This window comes from Bos taurus, chromosome 1 (assembly GCF_002263795.3).
Source record: "Bos taurus isolate L1 Dominette 01449 registration number 42190680 breed Hereford chromosome 1, ARS-UCD2.0, whole genome shotgun sequence".
In the NCBI taxonomy this organism is placed as follows: domain Eukaryota; kingdom Metazoa; phylum Chordata; class Mammalia; order Artiodactyla; family Bovidae; genus Bos; species Bos taurus.
Window position 1 is genome coordinate 22,180,279 of NC_037328.1, and position 18,000 is coordinate 22,198,278.

Here is an 18,000-nt window from a genome sequence, read left to right on the forward strand (position 1 = left end):
AAAATCAAAGTTCACCCAGCAGGGCAACACTTTGACCCAAGACATATTTATTAATTGATGAGTGATTCCTCTAAATAGACTTTAGTATATTTTACAAGGAATTCTGTTTTCTTTTAAAATAGAAAATATGTCAACAGATTTTGTTATCAAAGTTTGTTGTACAAATTGGTGCCCATTACTGGTAATTTTGATAAACTCATGGTCTGCTTCAGCCTGATAAAGGAAGTTCCATTTGCAGTGGTATTTAATTTGATAAATATTTTTGTCCTTTTTTCTTTGTTATCAAGAAACTAGCAGATCTTCTAGGATAGTACAATTCTGGTATTTTCATTCAAATCTACTTATTCTCAAAAACAATTTTGCAAAATGAAAAACTGATAACTGAGAACATTTATATATTCATGTATCATAATTTTCAAATTATATAAAGCTACAGCAGATGATACTTAATTTAACAAGAAAAGCACTTCTATTATAAATTTACCCCAACATTAAGAATGCATTTTATGCATTCTTAAAAATAATTTCTTGATCAGAATGGTTCAGTAAGAACATTCATCACATAACTCTTGGTTTCATAAATGTAATTTAAGATAAATTAAGTTTTTTGCTTGAACAGCTGAAACAAAAGGCATGTTTTTATTAATCACACTATTAATTAATATACTCCATTAAGAATCATTTTTGTTGCTGCTGTTGTTAACCAAAGATTATACGGATAATTTGGAAATTATCATGGAAGACAATGGATACATTGTAAACTTTTTCTGGTTGAACCAATTTTTATTAGTTAAATCTGTATTTGAGAAGAAGCGACCCAAGATGTTGAGCAACAGACAGTTTCCATTTTAGCTGGTACAAAGGCTTGGAGGCCTAGGGGAGCACGGTGGATTCAGGAACCTGTAAGTTAAAGTAATTTCAAATTTGTCATGTGGCAGGGATCAGTTATAACATGACTACATAAATATTTAAGCATAAATATACATACACCTAAAAACTCATGATTCTGAAACATACATACACTAGTTCTTTTTTTTTATTCCGTATCCAATAGAACAGTTTTTAACAGAACATACTTTGTAACAAAAAGTGCATAAAGATCTTGTCTTCAAAGATTGGGAACATTTTTAAAACAGAGTGTACCCTGTGAGTAAAGGCAGAGTGTCTCCTCAGTATACTAAAAACCCCAGGAGCTTTGATCAAATGCCAGCTGTTACATCAGTTCTGTTGGTAATCTTTCTTACTGATCTATGACCTTGACCTTGTGCTTATGTCTGTATGTCAAATCTATTTTAGGAATGGGGAGAGTATAGTTGAGTTTAATAGGATTCATGCTCCAGTCTCAAAGGATGTATATATATATGTGTGTGTGTGTGTATACACACTATAAACAATTTCAGGAAAAGAAAGCACCATTTTCCATTATATTTCATATTTGGATAGAGATTATAAATTATTAGGCTTTTCAAATCTGATAGAAAGCACCCATTACTTTGAAGAGCAATTGGAAAACATTAGCAGCAACAGCAGTTACCCTGTTAGTTTTACATTTAAACGTTTTTTTCCTACACTTATGTACCACCAAATAATTTCTTAATAATTATGTTTCTTCAGAAAAACTATTGTTTAACTGAAGACAGTGGACAGACATTATTAATATTAATTCTAAATAAATATCACAGGTACTCTTTATCATAATTATCCTCCTGGATTTTTAAAAACCTCGAGTTAGAATTAATTTTCTTTAAAAATATTCTAGTTTCCATGTTTGCAAGATAATGCAGCACAGCATCCATGAGGGTGTTTCATTTTGGAACAGAAATTGTCTAAGCTCTTTCTCTAGCTCCTTTGATTCTATGAACTTTTTTAACTTAAAATCTCTAACTTGATACTCTTAATTTTGATTGTAAATTTCATTTTTCTATAAACTAGAGAGACAAATAAAATGAATAGTGGATTTATTGAATGCAGTTTGTAGCATAAGCCTTCTGAGAATAATTCAGAACAGAGAAACTGTACTTTATTTTGCTGTATCATTTACAGGAGATACTTGTTTCTGTTGCCAGGACAATTATTTTACCTCTCGCATGCACTTATCTATGTCATCAAGGGTCTTAAATCTTCACTATTGTATTTTATTCAGTATATAGTCTTTAGGAGATAAGCACAAGCTCCAGTTTGAATATAAGCTCATGTTTAGTTTTTAAATAAACATCTGTTTGAAATTCTTTTCCCCAGTAAAGAAAGTAGTGAAGATAAATAACTGGAGGATTGAATGGGTAGGGTGTATGGCTATTTCAGAAGCATTTCCTTCCCCTGAAATTCACTAAAAAGACTATAAAACATATTGGACAGGGCTGTTTCTACAACTTTTATGACAGCATATCATCTTTCTAGTTAAAATGCTTGTCATTTTTATCAACTGTAATTTGATAAATTACTTTGAGTCATAGAAATAGAATTTTAGAATTGAAGAGGTCCTCAGATTCGTATGTCCTTCTGTTGAACACTTGTGTCAGTCAAGCACTAGAGTCTCCTAGTGAGTCTCCTAGTAGGGAATGTGAGTGACACTATTGCACTCCTATGGAAGCAGCTGACAGCAAGTTAAAGCTGATAGACCTGGAAGGTATGAGCAGATTTGGCCTTGGGCAAAATATGTAAGTCCCTCAGGTTGCAGTGGAGAGCAATCTGGGCAGCTGTTTTACTCATGAGTGTCCGTCGCTTCTGTTTCGGATCTCTGAAGAGTATTTACATCTGAAACGAGAACCCCTGGGAAAGGGCAAGAAGCTCTTGTGGTCTAATTTTAAATGTTGAGGCCCTCAGTTGAGCAAAATGTGTTTAGGTAAGTTGATTTTCTTGGCACCCATCAAATTGAACAATCACACAGCCATCTTTCAATAGATACTACTACAAGAAAAATTATCTTGCAATTTAAATATATACAGTAGTTTTTATTTATTTTTCAAGAAATTATAAGTATATTCTGATAAGTAAAATTCCAGGCTCCACCTTTACTGTGCCCATTATTATTCCCAGCTATAAAATGGCAATAATTGAGCATTTATTTTATTTTTTAAATTTTTTCCCAAAAGCTTTTTAATTTATGACGGAAGATACACTGTAGTTTTCACCTTTCAGTGACATCCCAGGACCGTTATTTGAAATTGTACCTTTTTTTCTTGTTCTGTGATACTAAGTGTTGGATTTTATATACGCTAAAGAGGAGAGTGAAAAAGTTGGCTTAAAGCTCAACATTCAGAAAACGAAGATCATGGCATCTGGTCTCATCACTTCATGGCAAATAGATGGAGAAACAGTGGAAACCGTGGCAGACTTTATTTTTTGGGGCTCCAAAATCACTGCAGATGGTGACTGAAGCCATGAAATTAAAAGATGCTTCCTCCTTGGAAGGAAAGTTATGACCAACCTAGATAGCATATTCAAAAGCAGAGACATTACTTTGCCAACAAAGGTCCTTCTAGTCAAGGCTATGGTTTTTCCAGTGGTCATGTATGGATGTGAGAGTTGGACTGTGAAGAAAGCTGAGCGCCAAAGAATTGATGCTTTTGAACTGTGGTGTTGGAGAAGACTCTTGAGAGTCCCTTGGACTGCAAAGAGATCCAACCAGTCCATCCTAAAGGAGATCAGTCCTGGGTGTTCATTGGAAGGACTGAAGCTAAAGCTCAAACTCCAGTACTTTGGCCACCTCATGCAAAGAGTTGACTCATTGGAAAAGACTCTGATGCTGGGAGGGATTGGGGGCAGGAGGAGAATGGGATGACAGAGGATGAGATGGCTGGATGGCATCACCGACTCGATGGGACATGAGTTTGAGTGAACTCTGGGAGTTGGTGATGGACAGGGAGGCCTGGCGTGCTGTGATTCATGGGTCCCAAAGATTCGGACTGAGCAACTGAACTGAACTGATCTTTTCATTGACCCTTGGTTTATAAAGCTAATGTCATCTATTTGCATAAAATGTTTGGAGTTACAACTTCTTGATAAGCTTTTCTTGTGTTTTTTTTTTTTTTTTTTTCCCCTGTTCAACTGTTAAAACTTTCTTTCAAAGTCTGACCTTGGAGAACACCAAGAGTTCTCTGAATCATTTACCTGGATTTTTTATTGTTTAAATAAAAAGTTTCAATAATTAGGGCTTTGCAATTGTCTTAATACTTACATATTTTTCTTCTAATGCTTACTGAAACATCTTACTGTTTGTCTTTCCTTTTGTATAAATTTCATCGCCAAAATCATCTACAGTGAAATTTAGGTAATATTACCCAATAGGAGTAGCCTTTCAATTCCTTCTGCATTTCCAGGAACCTGAGCCAAGAATCCAAGTGCTCATTAAAGTGGCATTGCAGAAATACCTTTAAATTCAATACTCAAAGAGGTGTCACTTGATAATGCAGAAGAAATTGGAGGAGATTTCATGAAAACAGTTGGAAGTCATGAGGTATTCATTAGATATCATTTAAATAGATACGAAGTGACTTCATAGGTGTTAATCGTTGAAATGTGTTTTTAATGGAGAATTTGATTGCAAATGAGATACTGAATCCCTTCCTTAAAAACAGCTAGAGAAAGACTATTCTTCATTTATAAAAATAAAATCTTTTTACTTGGATTTTACCATTTTTAAAAGTGTTTAAAAATTCAGTGAACTTTCCCTTTGCTTAATTTTCAAATGGAAAATGTAAACCGGTGCTTCAGTGGAAATATTTTATTTCAGAGAATCAATAGTACACCTAGTTGGGAATTGTTACTGTGCATATTATTTACAACTGTCTTTTGTCTATTAAAACTCTAAACAAAAATTTATCTATGCATAGGGCCAAGATTCCATGGAATTCTTTTATGGTTTAGTTTGATTTTATTATTATTTTTTAATTATGTCCTGCCACGACAATAATTGTTTTACTGTATGCTAGTGAACATTGAGTAAAATCTCAATTTTTAAGAGATTTTTTATGGTTATAAACAATTTTAAATTAATAAGAGAAAGATTTCATTTATAATTTTAATACTGTAAATGGTTATACATGAATTTTATTAAATTATCTTGAAATGTATTAATCCTTGGTATACTATCAGGGTTCTTTGGACCCAGTTTTAGTTTGAAGTTGTTTGGTGGGAAGGATTGTTTTACATGACTTTTATTCTTTTTTAAAGTTTCACTGAATGTGTTTTTTAATAGGAAAAAACATTGTATCTTGCTATTAACATGTGTCTATCAGAACTTTTGATGTGGCTTCCCTGGTGGCTCAGAGGTTAAAGCGTCTGCCTGCAATGCGGGAGACATGGGTTCAATCCATAGGTCGGGAAGATCCCCTGGAGAAGGCAATAGCAACCCACTCCAGTATTCTTGCCTGGAGAATCCCATGGATGGAGGAGCCTGGTGGGCTACAGTCCATGGGGCCGCAAAGAGTCGCGACACAACTAAGTGACTTAACTTTCACTTTTCATCAGAACTTTTTATAAATCGAACATATACTAAGGAATCTTAATGATTGTTTTTTTCCTATGCATCTTTCATCATTTTGACCTTTTATGATTATGGAAATTAATTCATCATTTGTTTCCAACTGTGGGATATAAAGACTAAAATAATAAGCCAAAGGAACTTAATGAAAGTGCCTAAAAGGATAATGCAGTAGTGAAATGTCATCTTTATTGTATTATCTTCAACTTTTTAATAGCATAGCCCATTAATACTGTATTATCTTACAAGAATGTAAAAAGAAAATGTCTGGAGACTATCTTTGGTTTTTTTTTTGTTTTGAATTTTTAGCAAATATAGTAGAGAATTCAGTATTTTCTATTTTCTGTCCCCAATGTTAAAGAGAAGAAAGTTGGCCTACGAAGATGCTTCAATTAGATGAATTAGTGGATGAATGCAGAGACTGATAGTAACATTCCAGACACAACTGATGATGGTGACATTGAGTGTATAAGCAACATCTCCAACCACTGTCTTCAGATGACAGCATCCTAGATGAATTTTCTCAAACCTAAGGGTCAGTGAGTGAACAGTATAGTTCTTTTCTCCCCCAGCTTAATATATAATTGATATATCACACTTTATAAGGGGTATAATGTGATTTGCTATGCACATGATTACCAAAGTAAGATTAGTTAACATATCCAACACTTCACCTAGTCGCTATAACAGTATAGTTCTAAAGCAAAAAGGAAATACAGTATTTTCCTCCTACAGTATTAAGTTAGTTGCTTAATAGCAAGGACTTCATCACTCAGTATTTTGTGACAGGAACCTCACCTGCCCTGGCTTGCTTTTATGGTGCTGACACACCCACATATTTTGAAACAGTTCAGAAGTTGACAAGTACACAAGGCTGATGTGTAATAAAAGAAATTGGAAGAAAATAAATGACATGGAAATGATATAATTGGTATTAATAAATCTGAAAATAAAAAATATTTTGCAATTCTGTAACAAGGAAGATATCTGTCCTCCTGTCCTCAGCATACTTTTGAGTTGTCAAAGTTTCCAAAGTTAACACATTGTGAATTATATTGATACAAATACAAAAAGAAGTCTAGAACCTTTTAGACATGTTTTTGAAATCTAGAATCGGTATTTACAAGGTACTTACAGGTTCATGCGTGACAGTAGTTAAGCTATCAGTTCCAAACTGCCTTGCCCATTTCAGATATGTTGTCCTTCAAAACCAGGAAAATACAGATATTAAGAATTGGATTTGCTCTCTGTAAATTCTCATGAAAAATTCTAGTGAAGTTGTTTTTCATTGTCCTGTAAATTATTCACAAACTGACTTAAATAGTAATTAAATGTTCATTGGACCCAGACAGTAAACGGTGATGACTATTATTCTTGGTATACTGAAGGTTAAATGAATTTGTTAAAATTATAAAGAGCTGATTTTGATTTAGAATGATAGTTCTAAAATCAAAATTAAGTCATTTCTTGGCATAGTAAGTGTTACACTAATTTTTTTGTTAAAACCAGAAAATATTTTTCTAAAAATTTAATGGAATCACACTATACAGATGGCAACTAAGTTAAAACAGATGTTCTTCATCCAGCTTCTAATTCATCAATGGGTAGTTTTTTATTTTACCCCATTCACATATATAAATATGTATGTATTTTCAGTGTTCCTTAAAGAAATCTTCATTTTGCCTGTCATTGCTACCAACCTAATGCTTAAAGAAGGTATTAATATATTAATATGTTAGTTTCTAAACTAAATTTTTCCTTCTAAAGCTTTTGAGAGTTGCAAAATTTGTGAATCCTTCATTTGTTTTTGTTTTTGTTTTTTCCTGTTTTCTTCTGCCCCTCAGTACTTTTACTCCCCCTTTGTTTGGTCCTTATTACCTTCCATAAACCAGATGTTTTGGATGATTCTGTTCCCTTTCCACAGAAATCACTTAAGTATTTGCCATACAAAGTCAAGTTTCTTCCTTATTTTGTTTATGAAGAGAGTGTTGACTATTTTAAAAACGACATGTATACAAGCTCTAATAAAATCGCTATTGAAGTTAAAAATAAACCATTAGGTTCACTGACAAGGCAATGAATCACAGCATTTTATAAAATATTCTAGTTGCTAAATATGTTGCTTGTAAATCTCCAAAGAAACCTAATTTTTAAATGTGTGTTGACGCTGAGTTATTTGTAGTTGATTATACTCAGGTAGAGCGCAGCACCTGGCAGTGTTAAGTAACATGTATAAAATCAAGCAAGCCAGCCATATGTTGGTGATTCGAAAATAATGTGCTTACCTTTCCACAAAAAGAAAATGCCAGGTTAATACTAGCTTTAAATCAAATTATTTTAACCTTAAAATGTTGAAAATACAGGTTTCTATGAAAAGTTCTTGATCTTGCTTGCTTCATGTGATCGGTGCTGTTTATAGAATTTTCTTTTCAAAGAAATTAATGAAAAGTAACCACTTAGAGTTTTCCAGAAGCAATTATTCCTCTTCAGTTCTATCCTAAATTTGTTTCCTGTCCAATTTTCTACAGGGTAAAGTGTATACACATAGTCTTTTATGTGTTACAAGGCTTTCAGGGTGGCTCAGTGGTAAAGAATCCACTTACCAATGCAAGAGACGTGGATTTGATCCCTGGGTCAGGAAGATCCCCTGGAGTAGGAAATGACAACCCACTCCCGTATTCTGGCCTGGAACATTCCATGGACAGAAGAGCCTGACAGGCTATACAGTCCATGGGCTTGCAAAGAGTAAGACAGGACTGAGAACACAATCATATTTTCTAAGCTAAAAATGTTGCAAGTACCCTAATTGAGTTCAATTCAGTCGCTCAGTCGTGTCTGGCTGTCTGTGACCCCATGGACCACAGCACGCCAGGCCTCCCTGTCCATCACCAACTCCCGGAGTTTACTCAAACTCATGTCCATTGAGTCAGTGATGCCATCCAACCATCTCATCTTCTGTCCTCTCCTTCTCCTCCTGCCTTCAATATTTCCCAGCATCAGGGTCTTTTCCAATGAGTCACATCAGGTGGCCAGAGTACTGGAAGTATTCAGCTTCAGCATCAGTTCTTCCAATGAACACCCAAGACTGATCTCCTTTAGGATGGACTGGTTGGATCTCCTTGCAGTCCAAGAGACTCTCAAGAGTCTTCTGCAATACCACAGTTCAAAAGCGCCAATTCTTTTGATGCTCAACCCCACATCAAACTCATTTGATGAGTCCACATCACAAGGATCTCTTTTCCTTTTTTCACACTTCTCTTGTTCCTTCCAAAGCTCCTAGTAATGAAAGGAAGCTCATTCCAGCCCCTCATAGAGCTGTGGTGCTGTAGAAGAAACTTGCCATTCATACCACTGCAGAAAAGTGTTTATGAAAATTCAAAAACTTGGTGGGCTTTGTAAGACAGTTACAGAACATTAAAGTATTTTCTCTAACTGATTAGATATTTTTAACAATATGGATTAATCCATAGGATTTCCAGTAGAGATTTCCAATTTAATAGGAATGATAATAAATTAATAAGGAAGCTCTGTAATGCATACATATGTATATTGTATATATGTGTGTATATATATATATATATATACACACACACACACACACACACACATAGACACTTAAAAGTGCTGTATTTTTTTGCCTATAGGTATCATAGCATAATTCTAATTCATCTTCTTAACTATTTTCTATTTATTTTTTAGAACACTGATATTTGCATTTACTGGGGAACAGAAGATGAAGAAGGAAAAGCAGTATATTCACTGAGGATTTTGTCTGCTTGCCACCTCAGCTCTGTGTGTAGAGGAATTCTGCTGCTGTTTCTTATTTGGGAGTTGCCAGCTCTGAGGTCAGACTGCGTCATAGCCTGCCTATCTTTTGTCTCATCATTGCCAGCCAGCAGTAATCCTGGTCAGAATGGAACCGTATACCTCTGTCTAATTACTGTGGAAGGTGATAAACCAACAGTCACTCACTAAAGTTAGATCTCACTCCCCTGCAGAAAACCATTCCTCAAAGTGAATAGAAACCAAGCCCTCGTGAACACTTCTATTGAACATGACTCATGGAGAAGAGCTGGGCTCTGATGTGCACCAGGATTCTATTGTTCTAACTTACCTAGAAGGATTACTAATGCATCAGGCAGCAGAGGGGTCAGGTACTGCCGTCGACAAAGCGTCTGCCGGGCGTAATGAAGACGATCAGAACTTTAACATTTCTGGTAGCGCGTTTCCCACCTGTCAGCGTAATGGTCCAGTTCTCAGCACACACACGTATCAGGGATCTGGCATGCTGCACCTCAAAAAAGCCAGACTCTTGCAGTCTTCTGAGGACTGGAACGCAGCAAAGCGGAAGAGGCTGTCTGATTCCATCGTAAATTTAAACGTAAAGAAGGAGGCTCTGCTGGCTGGCATGGCTGACAGTGCGCCTAAAGGCAAACAGGACAGCAAGGTACTGGCCTCTCTGCTTCAGTCTTTCAGCTCTAGGCTGCAGACTGTTGCCCTGTCACAACAAATCAGGCAGAGCCTCAAGGAGCAAGGATACGCCCTGAGTCATAATTCTTTAAAAGTGGAGAAAGATTTAAGGTGCTATGGGGTTGCATCAAGTCACTTAAAAACTCTGTTGAAGAAAAGCAAGGCTAAAGATCAAAAGCCCGATACCAGCATCCCTGATGTCACGAAAACCCTTATCAGAGACAGGTTCATAGAGTCACCTCATCACGTTGGGCAGAGCGGAACAAAGGTCGTGAGCGAACCCTTGTCATGTGCTGCAAGATTACAGGCTGTCGCAAGCATGGTGGAGAAAAGGGCTAGTCCTGCCACTTCACCCAAACCCAGTGTTGCCTGTAGCCAACTAGCACTACTTCTCTCCAGTGAAGCCCATTTACAGCAGTATTCTCGAGAACATGCTTTAAAGACACAAAATGCAAATCAGGCAGCAAGCGAAAGACTTGCTGCCATGGCCAGATTACAAGAAAATGGCCAGAAGGACATGGGCAGTTTCCAGCTCTCAAAAGGCATATCAGGCCATCTTAATGGTCAGGCAAGAACATCATCAAACAAACTAATGGCTAGCAAAAGTACAGCATTTCAGAATCCAGTGGGTATTGTCCCTTCTTCCCCCAAAAATGCAGGCTATAAGAACTCCCTGGAAAGAAACAATATAAAACAGGCTGCTAATAACAGTTTGCTTTTACATCTTCTTAAAAGCCAGACCATACCTAAGCCGATGAACGGACACAGTCACAGTGAGAGAGGAAGCATTTTTGAGGAGAGCAGCACACCTACGACTATTGATGACTACTCAGATCCCAATCCTAGTTTCACCGATGAGAGCAGTGGCGATGAAAGTTCTTACTCCAACTGTGTTCCCATAGACTTGTCTTGCAAACACCGGATAGAAAAACCCGAACCCGACCAGCCTGTTTCTCTGGATAACTTAACTCAGTCCTTGCTAAACACTTGGGATCCAAAAGTCCCCGAAGTTGACGTCAAAGAAGATCAAGATACCTCAAAGAATTCTAAGCTAAATTCGCACCAGAAAGTAACCCTTCTTCAGTTGCTGCTTGGCCATAAGAATGAAGAAAACATGGAAAGAAACGGCAGCCCTCAGGAAGCACACAGCGATGAGACAAAGTTCAGCACACAGAATTACACCCGGACGTCTGTAATAGAAAGCCCCAGCACCAACAGGACTACTCCCGTGAGCACTCCTCCATTGCTTGCATCCACCAAAGCCGACTCTCCCATCAACCTTTCCCAACACTCTCTGGTCATCAAATGGAATTCCCCACCATATGCCTGTGGTCCCCAGCCTGAAAAGCCAGCGAATACCGCCTCGAACCACCTGATGGACCTTACAAAAAGCAAAGAATCGCAGGGGGAGAAAGCCATCCACAATGAAGGTGCACAAAACTCGGCCACGTTCAGTGCCAGTAAACTGTTACAAAATTTAGCGCAATGTGGAATGCAGTCTTCCGTGTCAGGGGAAGAGCAGAGACCCAGTAAACAGCTGCTGAGTGTAAACACAGATAAACCTCCAGGTATGATTGATAGACTGAATAGCCCTCTGCTAGCCAATAAAACAAGTGCAGTTGAAGAGAAGAAAGCATTCGGCAGTCACACAATAGGTCCTGAACCAGGACTTTCTGGGTCTGAAATAGAAAATCTGCTTGAAAGGCGCACCGTCCTCCAGTTACTGCTGGGAAATCCCAACAAAGGGAAGACTGAAAAGAAAGAGAAGATGCCCTTAAGAGATGAGAGCACTCAGGAACATACAGATAGAGCTTTAAGTGAACAAATATTGATGGTGAAAATAAAATCTGAGCCTTGTGATGACTTGCATCCGCATGCCACGGGCACGCACTTGAGCCATGAGGCTCCGGGAGCCCCCTTCTTAGGGATGGCCCCTCCCATGCAGAGAAGTGCACCTGCCTTACCAACATCCGAGGACTTGAAACCAGAGCCTGGCTCACCTCAGGATTTTTCTTTCTCAAAGAATGGTCTGCTGAGTCGATTGCTGAGACAAAATCAGGACAGTCACCTGGCTGATGAGCTGGACAGCAGTCACAGAAATAGTGAACTGACACTTGTAGAATCGAAGAACCTTTGCATGGTCCCTAAGAAAAGGAAGCTTTACACCGAGCCGTTAGAAAACCCCTTTAAAAAGATGAAAAATAACATAGTCGATGCTGCAAACAGTCACAGTGCTCCGGAGGTGCTGTACGGGTCCTTGCTTAACCAGCAAGAGCTGAAACTTAGCAGAAGTGATCTTGAGTTTAAGCATCCTGCCAGTCATGGTTCAGCCAGCGAAAGTGAACCCAGGAATTGGACCAGAGAGAGCAAAAGCTTCAATGTCCTGAAACAGCTGCTTCTCTCAGAAAACTGTGTGAGAGATTTGTCTCAGCACAGGAGTAACTCTGTGGCTGACAGTAAAAAGAAAGGACACAGAAACAGTGTGACCAACAGCAAGCCTGAATTCAGCATTGCTTCTCTAAACGGACTGATGTGCGGTGCCACTCAGCCCGGCAGTTGCATGGTCAGCAGGACATTTCCATACCCAGGTGTCGGAAAGGCCCCCCGGAGTCCTCCTTTCCCTGAGCACTTGGGCTGCACAGGGTCTAGACCAGAAGCTGGGCTTGTGAATGGGTGTTCCATGCCCAGTGAGAAGGGACCCATTAAGTGGGTTATCACAGATGTGGACAAGAATGAGTATGAGAAAGACTCTCCGAGACTGACCAAAACTAACCCAATACTCTATTACATGCTCCAGAAAGGAGGCAGTTCTGTTACCAGTCGAGAAACACAGGACAGGGACATATGGAGGGAGCCTTCATCTGCTGAAAGTATCTCACAGGTTACAATCAAAGAAGAGTTACTTCCTCCTGCAGAAACTAAAGCTTCTTTCTTTAATTTAAGGAGCACTTATAATAGCCATATGGGAAATAATGCTTCTCGCCCACACAGCGCAAACGGAGAAGTTTATGGACTTCTGGGAAACATGCTAACAATAAAAAAGGAATCAGAATAAAATGGACCTGCCATCCAACTTTGGATCTTTTTAAAACTAATGAACTTGAGATCTGTATAAATAAGCGCATGATTTGAGAAAAGCATGGTATAATTGAAACTTTTTCATTTTGAAAAGTATTGGTTAATGGTGATGTTTAAATATGCAGACTACTTTTTGCTTCATGTTAAATGTCATGAGGAAGCTGCTGAACTAGCAATTGGTTGGTTGACACCTTCTGTATGCATCAGACAACAACTGTGAGTAGCCCATGAATGATAATTCTTTTTTTAATCACAGATAATAGGCATAAATTAAAATATAAATCTCCATCCAGCAGATTAATGCATTGCTGCCTTTATTAGTGTACTTGATTTTGCTTTTCAGAAGCAACCTACATAACACGTTTTTTAAAGTCCACAGTATTAAATAATAACTCTTTAAAGGGTAATTATTGAATTAAAAAACCTAGTGCTGTTTCATTTCTCATTCAATTCCAAAACAAATTAGAAAAATATATGCTTACATTTTTCACTTTTGCTAAAAAGAAAATTATTTTTGACTCTTGAAAGGGGTTTTGTGATTCCTCAATGTGTCTTCCCTTCCCCAATCCTTTTCAATATTGTGTATTTCTTTAAACCTTGTACTACTTGGTAAAAATTGATTACAATTGGTGGAAGTTTGATAGATCTTAAAAAAAGGCAGATTTCCATTTTTGTATTTTAACTACTTTACTAAATTAATATTCGTCCTTTTACAGAATTAGGAAGGTTAACATTTATCTTCAGATGGTTTCCTAAATAACTGAAATAAGTTGTTTTTAACAAGCAAAATGGCTTTTCTTTGGACAGTTTTCACCATGTCTTATAAAAGCCACTTCTCACCATTTCTGTGGTACCTGTGAGTCTGACGACCAGGGTTTCTTAAAGCTGGACTCAGACCACCTGCGTTAGCACCATCCAGAGCACTTGATTTAAAATGCAGATTCCCAGGCAGCAGCTCCGACCTACCGAACAAGAATTCTCTACTGAGTGGACCTGGGAGTCTTCCTTCTGCATCTTAATACACTCCCTAGGTGTTTCTTCTGCACACTGAAATTTGGATTTTGAAAATTGAAACCACTGCTTATGACTTTTCTCAGAAAACAGGATTGTAAACAAACTATTTGATGCCTATATTTTCCCCAATATAGTCACACGTCAACTCAAAATTTGCAATATTGTACTTCATATTATTACTGTTATGTCTTTGGAAATCGGGTTCCGAATCCTTTTTATGACAAAAAAAAAAATTGGGTGGAGGGGACAACTTTCATATCTGGCTCAACATCTCAGGAAAAATATGTGATTACTTGTGTGTTCTAATGAGTAACATCTACTTAATTAGCCTTAGGGATGGAATAATAGGGCCACTTACCAAACTCAGGTGATTCCAGGATGGTTTGGCAACTCCTCCTGAATACATCCTTAACTTCTGTGAAAACCATTGTCCTAAGAACAGTGCTGACAAAGATGAAAATATATATTTCACACCCAAGAAAGGCACTAAACTCAGATTGCTTAAACAAAAAAGTAAAGGGCACATATACACGGCAGAGTTGTACACAGTCACTCCATCAGATCTGTTATTTTAAAATAGTGATTAAAAGTAAACATTGATGTTTTCTTAGAAGAACTTAATTTATTATTGAACCACATGGGGTTTCTGTCTTGAAACACATCCATGTTTTTCAGTTCATTTTTTAGCATCCACAGTTCATTCACCAGTTAGATTTGGTTTTAATTGTGAACCCAGGTAGCAACTGACCTACCAAAAAACTGTTATATAATCAACTATTAATTAGAAGGAAATCCATTTGAAATTGTTCTACTTGAAGTTGTTTCTAAGATTTTTATATTAAAAATGGGCGTTATTTCCTAATATGATCTAAAACCCTAAATGATTATTTTTTTCTCAGAATGATTTGTAAATAGTTACTGAATATATTAAAAAATAATAGGAGTGAATATTATGCTATGTCATGAAAATTCCACTGGCCAGTGAAGATATTCATCTGCATCCCATCTTTATTCTGTGACAGTCTTACTGTCTACACTATATAAGCTTTTAAACAAGTCATTTTTTTTTCCTGCCATTATGAAAGTTCTAGAGCCTTAGAAGTATGCTAGAAAAATTACCAGTGTTCCCCCTTGGTTAGGGGAAAATGGGCTTTTACAAGGGAGTGAAGTTTAGGTCAGGAAAAAGAAGATCAAGGGCCAACACTGTTTTTTTTTTTTTTTTTTTTCATTCCTTTGGTTGGTTGGTTGGTTGTTTTTTGGTGGTGGATATTGTCAGCAAAGAAATGAAGGTATGTCGTGTATAGATAAACCTGACCATGAGAAGGCTGTTCTGATACTAGAGCGTGTCCCCGATGTGAGTTTAGTATGATCTTAAAGAAGAGTGCCGAGAAAGGGCATACATCCCTAAATGCACTTCGTTTATGCATATGTAGATGCAAGGATGCACATACACACATTTTCAAGGACTATTTTAGATATCTAGACAATTTCTTCCCAACAAAGTCACTTGTGAAAGGGTACTACAGCTCTCATTGACATCAGTAAGGTAGCGTTACCTGTTTGCTCTCTGCTGCATCTTACAGAAGAGTAAACTGGTGAGAGTATATATTTTATATATATATATATATATAATATGTATATATATATATTGACTTGTTACATGAAGATGTTAAAATTGGTTTTTAAAGGTGATGTAAATAGTGATTTCCTTAATGAAAAAATACATATTTTGTATTGTTCTAATACAACAGAAAAGCCTTTTAATCTCTTTGGTTTCTGTATATTCCATGTACAAGTGTAAATATAATCGGACAGGTTTAAAAATTGTGCATGTATGTATACAGTTGCAAGTCTGGACAAATGTATAGAATAAGCCTTTTATTTAAGTTGTGATTACCTGCTGCATGAAAAGTGCATGGGGGACCCTGTGCATCTGTGCATTTGGTAAAATGTCTTAACAAGTCAGATCAGATGTTCATCCCAACATAACAGTATTCCATTTCTGGACACGACTTCTGTGGTTTAAGCTTTGTGGAAGAATGCTTTGAATCCAAGGGTCTTAAAACTTTTTAAATCAAGTCAACCACTTTTCAAAGTAAAGAGTTCACACAACTACTTTCATGAATTTTTTAATCCCGTTGGAAACATATACCAGGAGTGTTCCAGTATACTGGAATACAGGCACACTACCATTCATGGTATGAATTCTGGGGTTTACACAACCAGTTTTGATGCAATCTGCTCAGTAATATAATTTGTCATTTTTATTAGAAATTTAATTTCTTCATGTGATGTCATGAAATTGTACATACTGCAGTGTGAATTTTTTTGTTTTGTTTTTTAATCTTTAGTGTTTACTTCCTGCAGTGACTTTGAATAAATGAAGGAAAAAATTCATGGTCTCTGGTTTGAAATGATTGTTACTTTTTGGGCTCTCTCTGATTTTCAGATTTTTCGTAAACATAAAAAGTCTCTGGTCATGAGAATAGCAAGTCTTCAAGAATGCTTTGCCATTCTTGGAAAGATAAAGAAAAAAAAAAAAAGAAGATGGTCTTAGAGTTAATGTGAGACAGGGCAGTGGAAGCATAGCTCGGAAGACCATCGGCTCACAGCCTAGCCTACCCACCCTTGGTTCTGTTTCTTGTGTAACTGGATGGTCATCATGGATTTTTAAAGTGGGAAAAACTTGTACAGTATTCAAAAATAAAGTTGATTTGATACAAACTTGTTGTAAGATAAGATGTTACTAGGTTTTTATCCAAGTTTCAATGGGCATTAAATTTTTTCTAAATAAAAGTCTTCAAACATTTTGCAAAAATGAATATGTGTATGTACACATGTATATATCAAATAACTATATGCTGTTAATATATGTATATAGGTAATGAGTTGAGAGTGATAAGCAATGTATGTGCATAGTAAGTAATAGACATCAGTTTATTTAGAAAAAGGGGAAAAACCTCTATACTTGTGAATGGATGACCTTGGGGGAGGGAAGTTACTTTTACAAATACATTAATAATAATTTTCCCAGAGATGAATCTGTATTTTCTGACACTAAAATAGGCCTATTAAAATTTCAAATTAAAATCTGAAAATTTTGCAGCTCCTCCCTAACAAGTTTATAAACATTGTCTAAAATAATATCCAAGCAATGGAAATACATATAACCGGTCTACATAATTAAAATGTTGAAAAGTTATGCCCTGCTGTCTGTACAGACACTGTCATCAGAACCAGAGATGCATAGCCATGTTTTGTTTATTGATTTAAACAGTGAAAAGGCATAATAAGTACATCATGTAATAAAAACCACCCCAGTTAGTAATTCTTCCTGACTATAAATTAGTGCGAATGACTTTTAATAATCTAATCAAATTATGATCACCCACACTATGCCAAGTTCTATTTCAAGCTTCTTAATGTAGAACTCTGCTTTACAAAGAAATAATTTTGAAAAAGTTCTTTTTCTTTTTTCCCTACCACTGCTGTCACCAAATGACCCATTTGGTAATAGAAAATAGGTTTTAAATGTTAAGCATGCCATTTTTCGTTTATTCCATCAAGCTTAAGAAGTATCTGACACTAGCACCTTTTAATGCTTGGTGGAGGAAATCTGTTGACCTCATTTAGCATTAATTCACTACTAGATTTCTCAAATTGGTTGGCATAATAATGTTTACAGCATACTAAAAATTCCATCTCCATAGGTAAGTTCAAGACCCCTGCTCTAAAAAACCAGAGTTAATGTACTCTTTAGTTGGTAGCAGAATAATTGGAAATAAAATTCAAATCCCATCAACTAGTCCTGGAGAAGTGCTGATGCCCTTATTTGAGCATCTAAAAGTAAATACATAAGCCTTTTGAACAACAGTCAAATTTTAAAATAGTAGACTGTAGTCAGAAGAGGGTTTCTCAGGCATTCTAAACAGCTTTTTATGTTCTTACTGACAAAG

At 36.6% G+C, this 18,000-nt stretch overlaps 2 protein-coding genes across 7 annotated transcripts in view; both read left to right on the forward strand.

The window, feature by feature from the left end:
* Window positions 1–18,000, forward strand: part of LOC107132175 (LINE-1 retrotransposable element ORF2 protein) — a 183,961-nt gene that overhangs the window by 65,279 nt on the left and 100,682 nt on the right. The window lies entirely within an intron of this gene.
* NRIP1 (nuclear receptor interacting protein 1) lies at window positions 9,438–16,439 on the forward strand. The gene has a single exon (XM_024993846.2). The coding sequence runs from the start codon at window positions 9,537–9,539 to the stop codon at window positions 13,005–13,007; it is 3,471 nt and encodes a 1,156-aa protein (XP_024849614.1). The 5' UTR covers window positions 9,438–9,536; the 3' UTR covers window positions 13,008–16,439.

What these genes read in the sequence shown, in the direction of transcription:
- NRIP1 (XM_024993846.2), top strand. Translation starts at nt 9,537, where the DNA reads ATGACTCATGGAGAAGAGCTGGGCTCTGATGTGCACCAGGATTCTATT.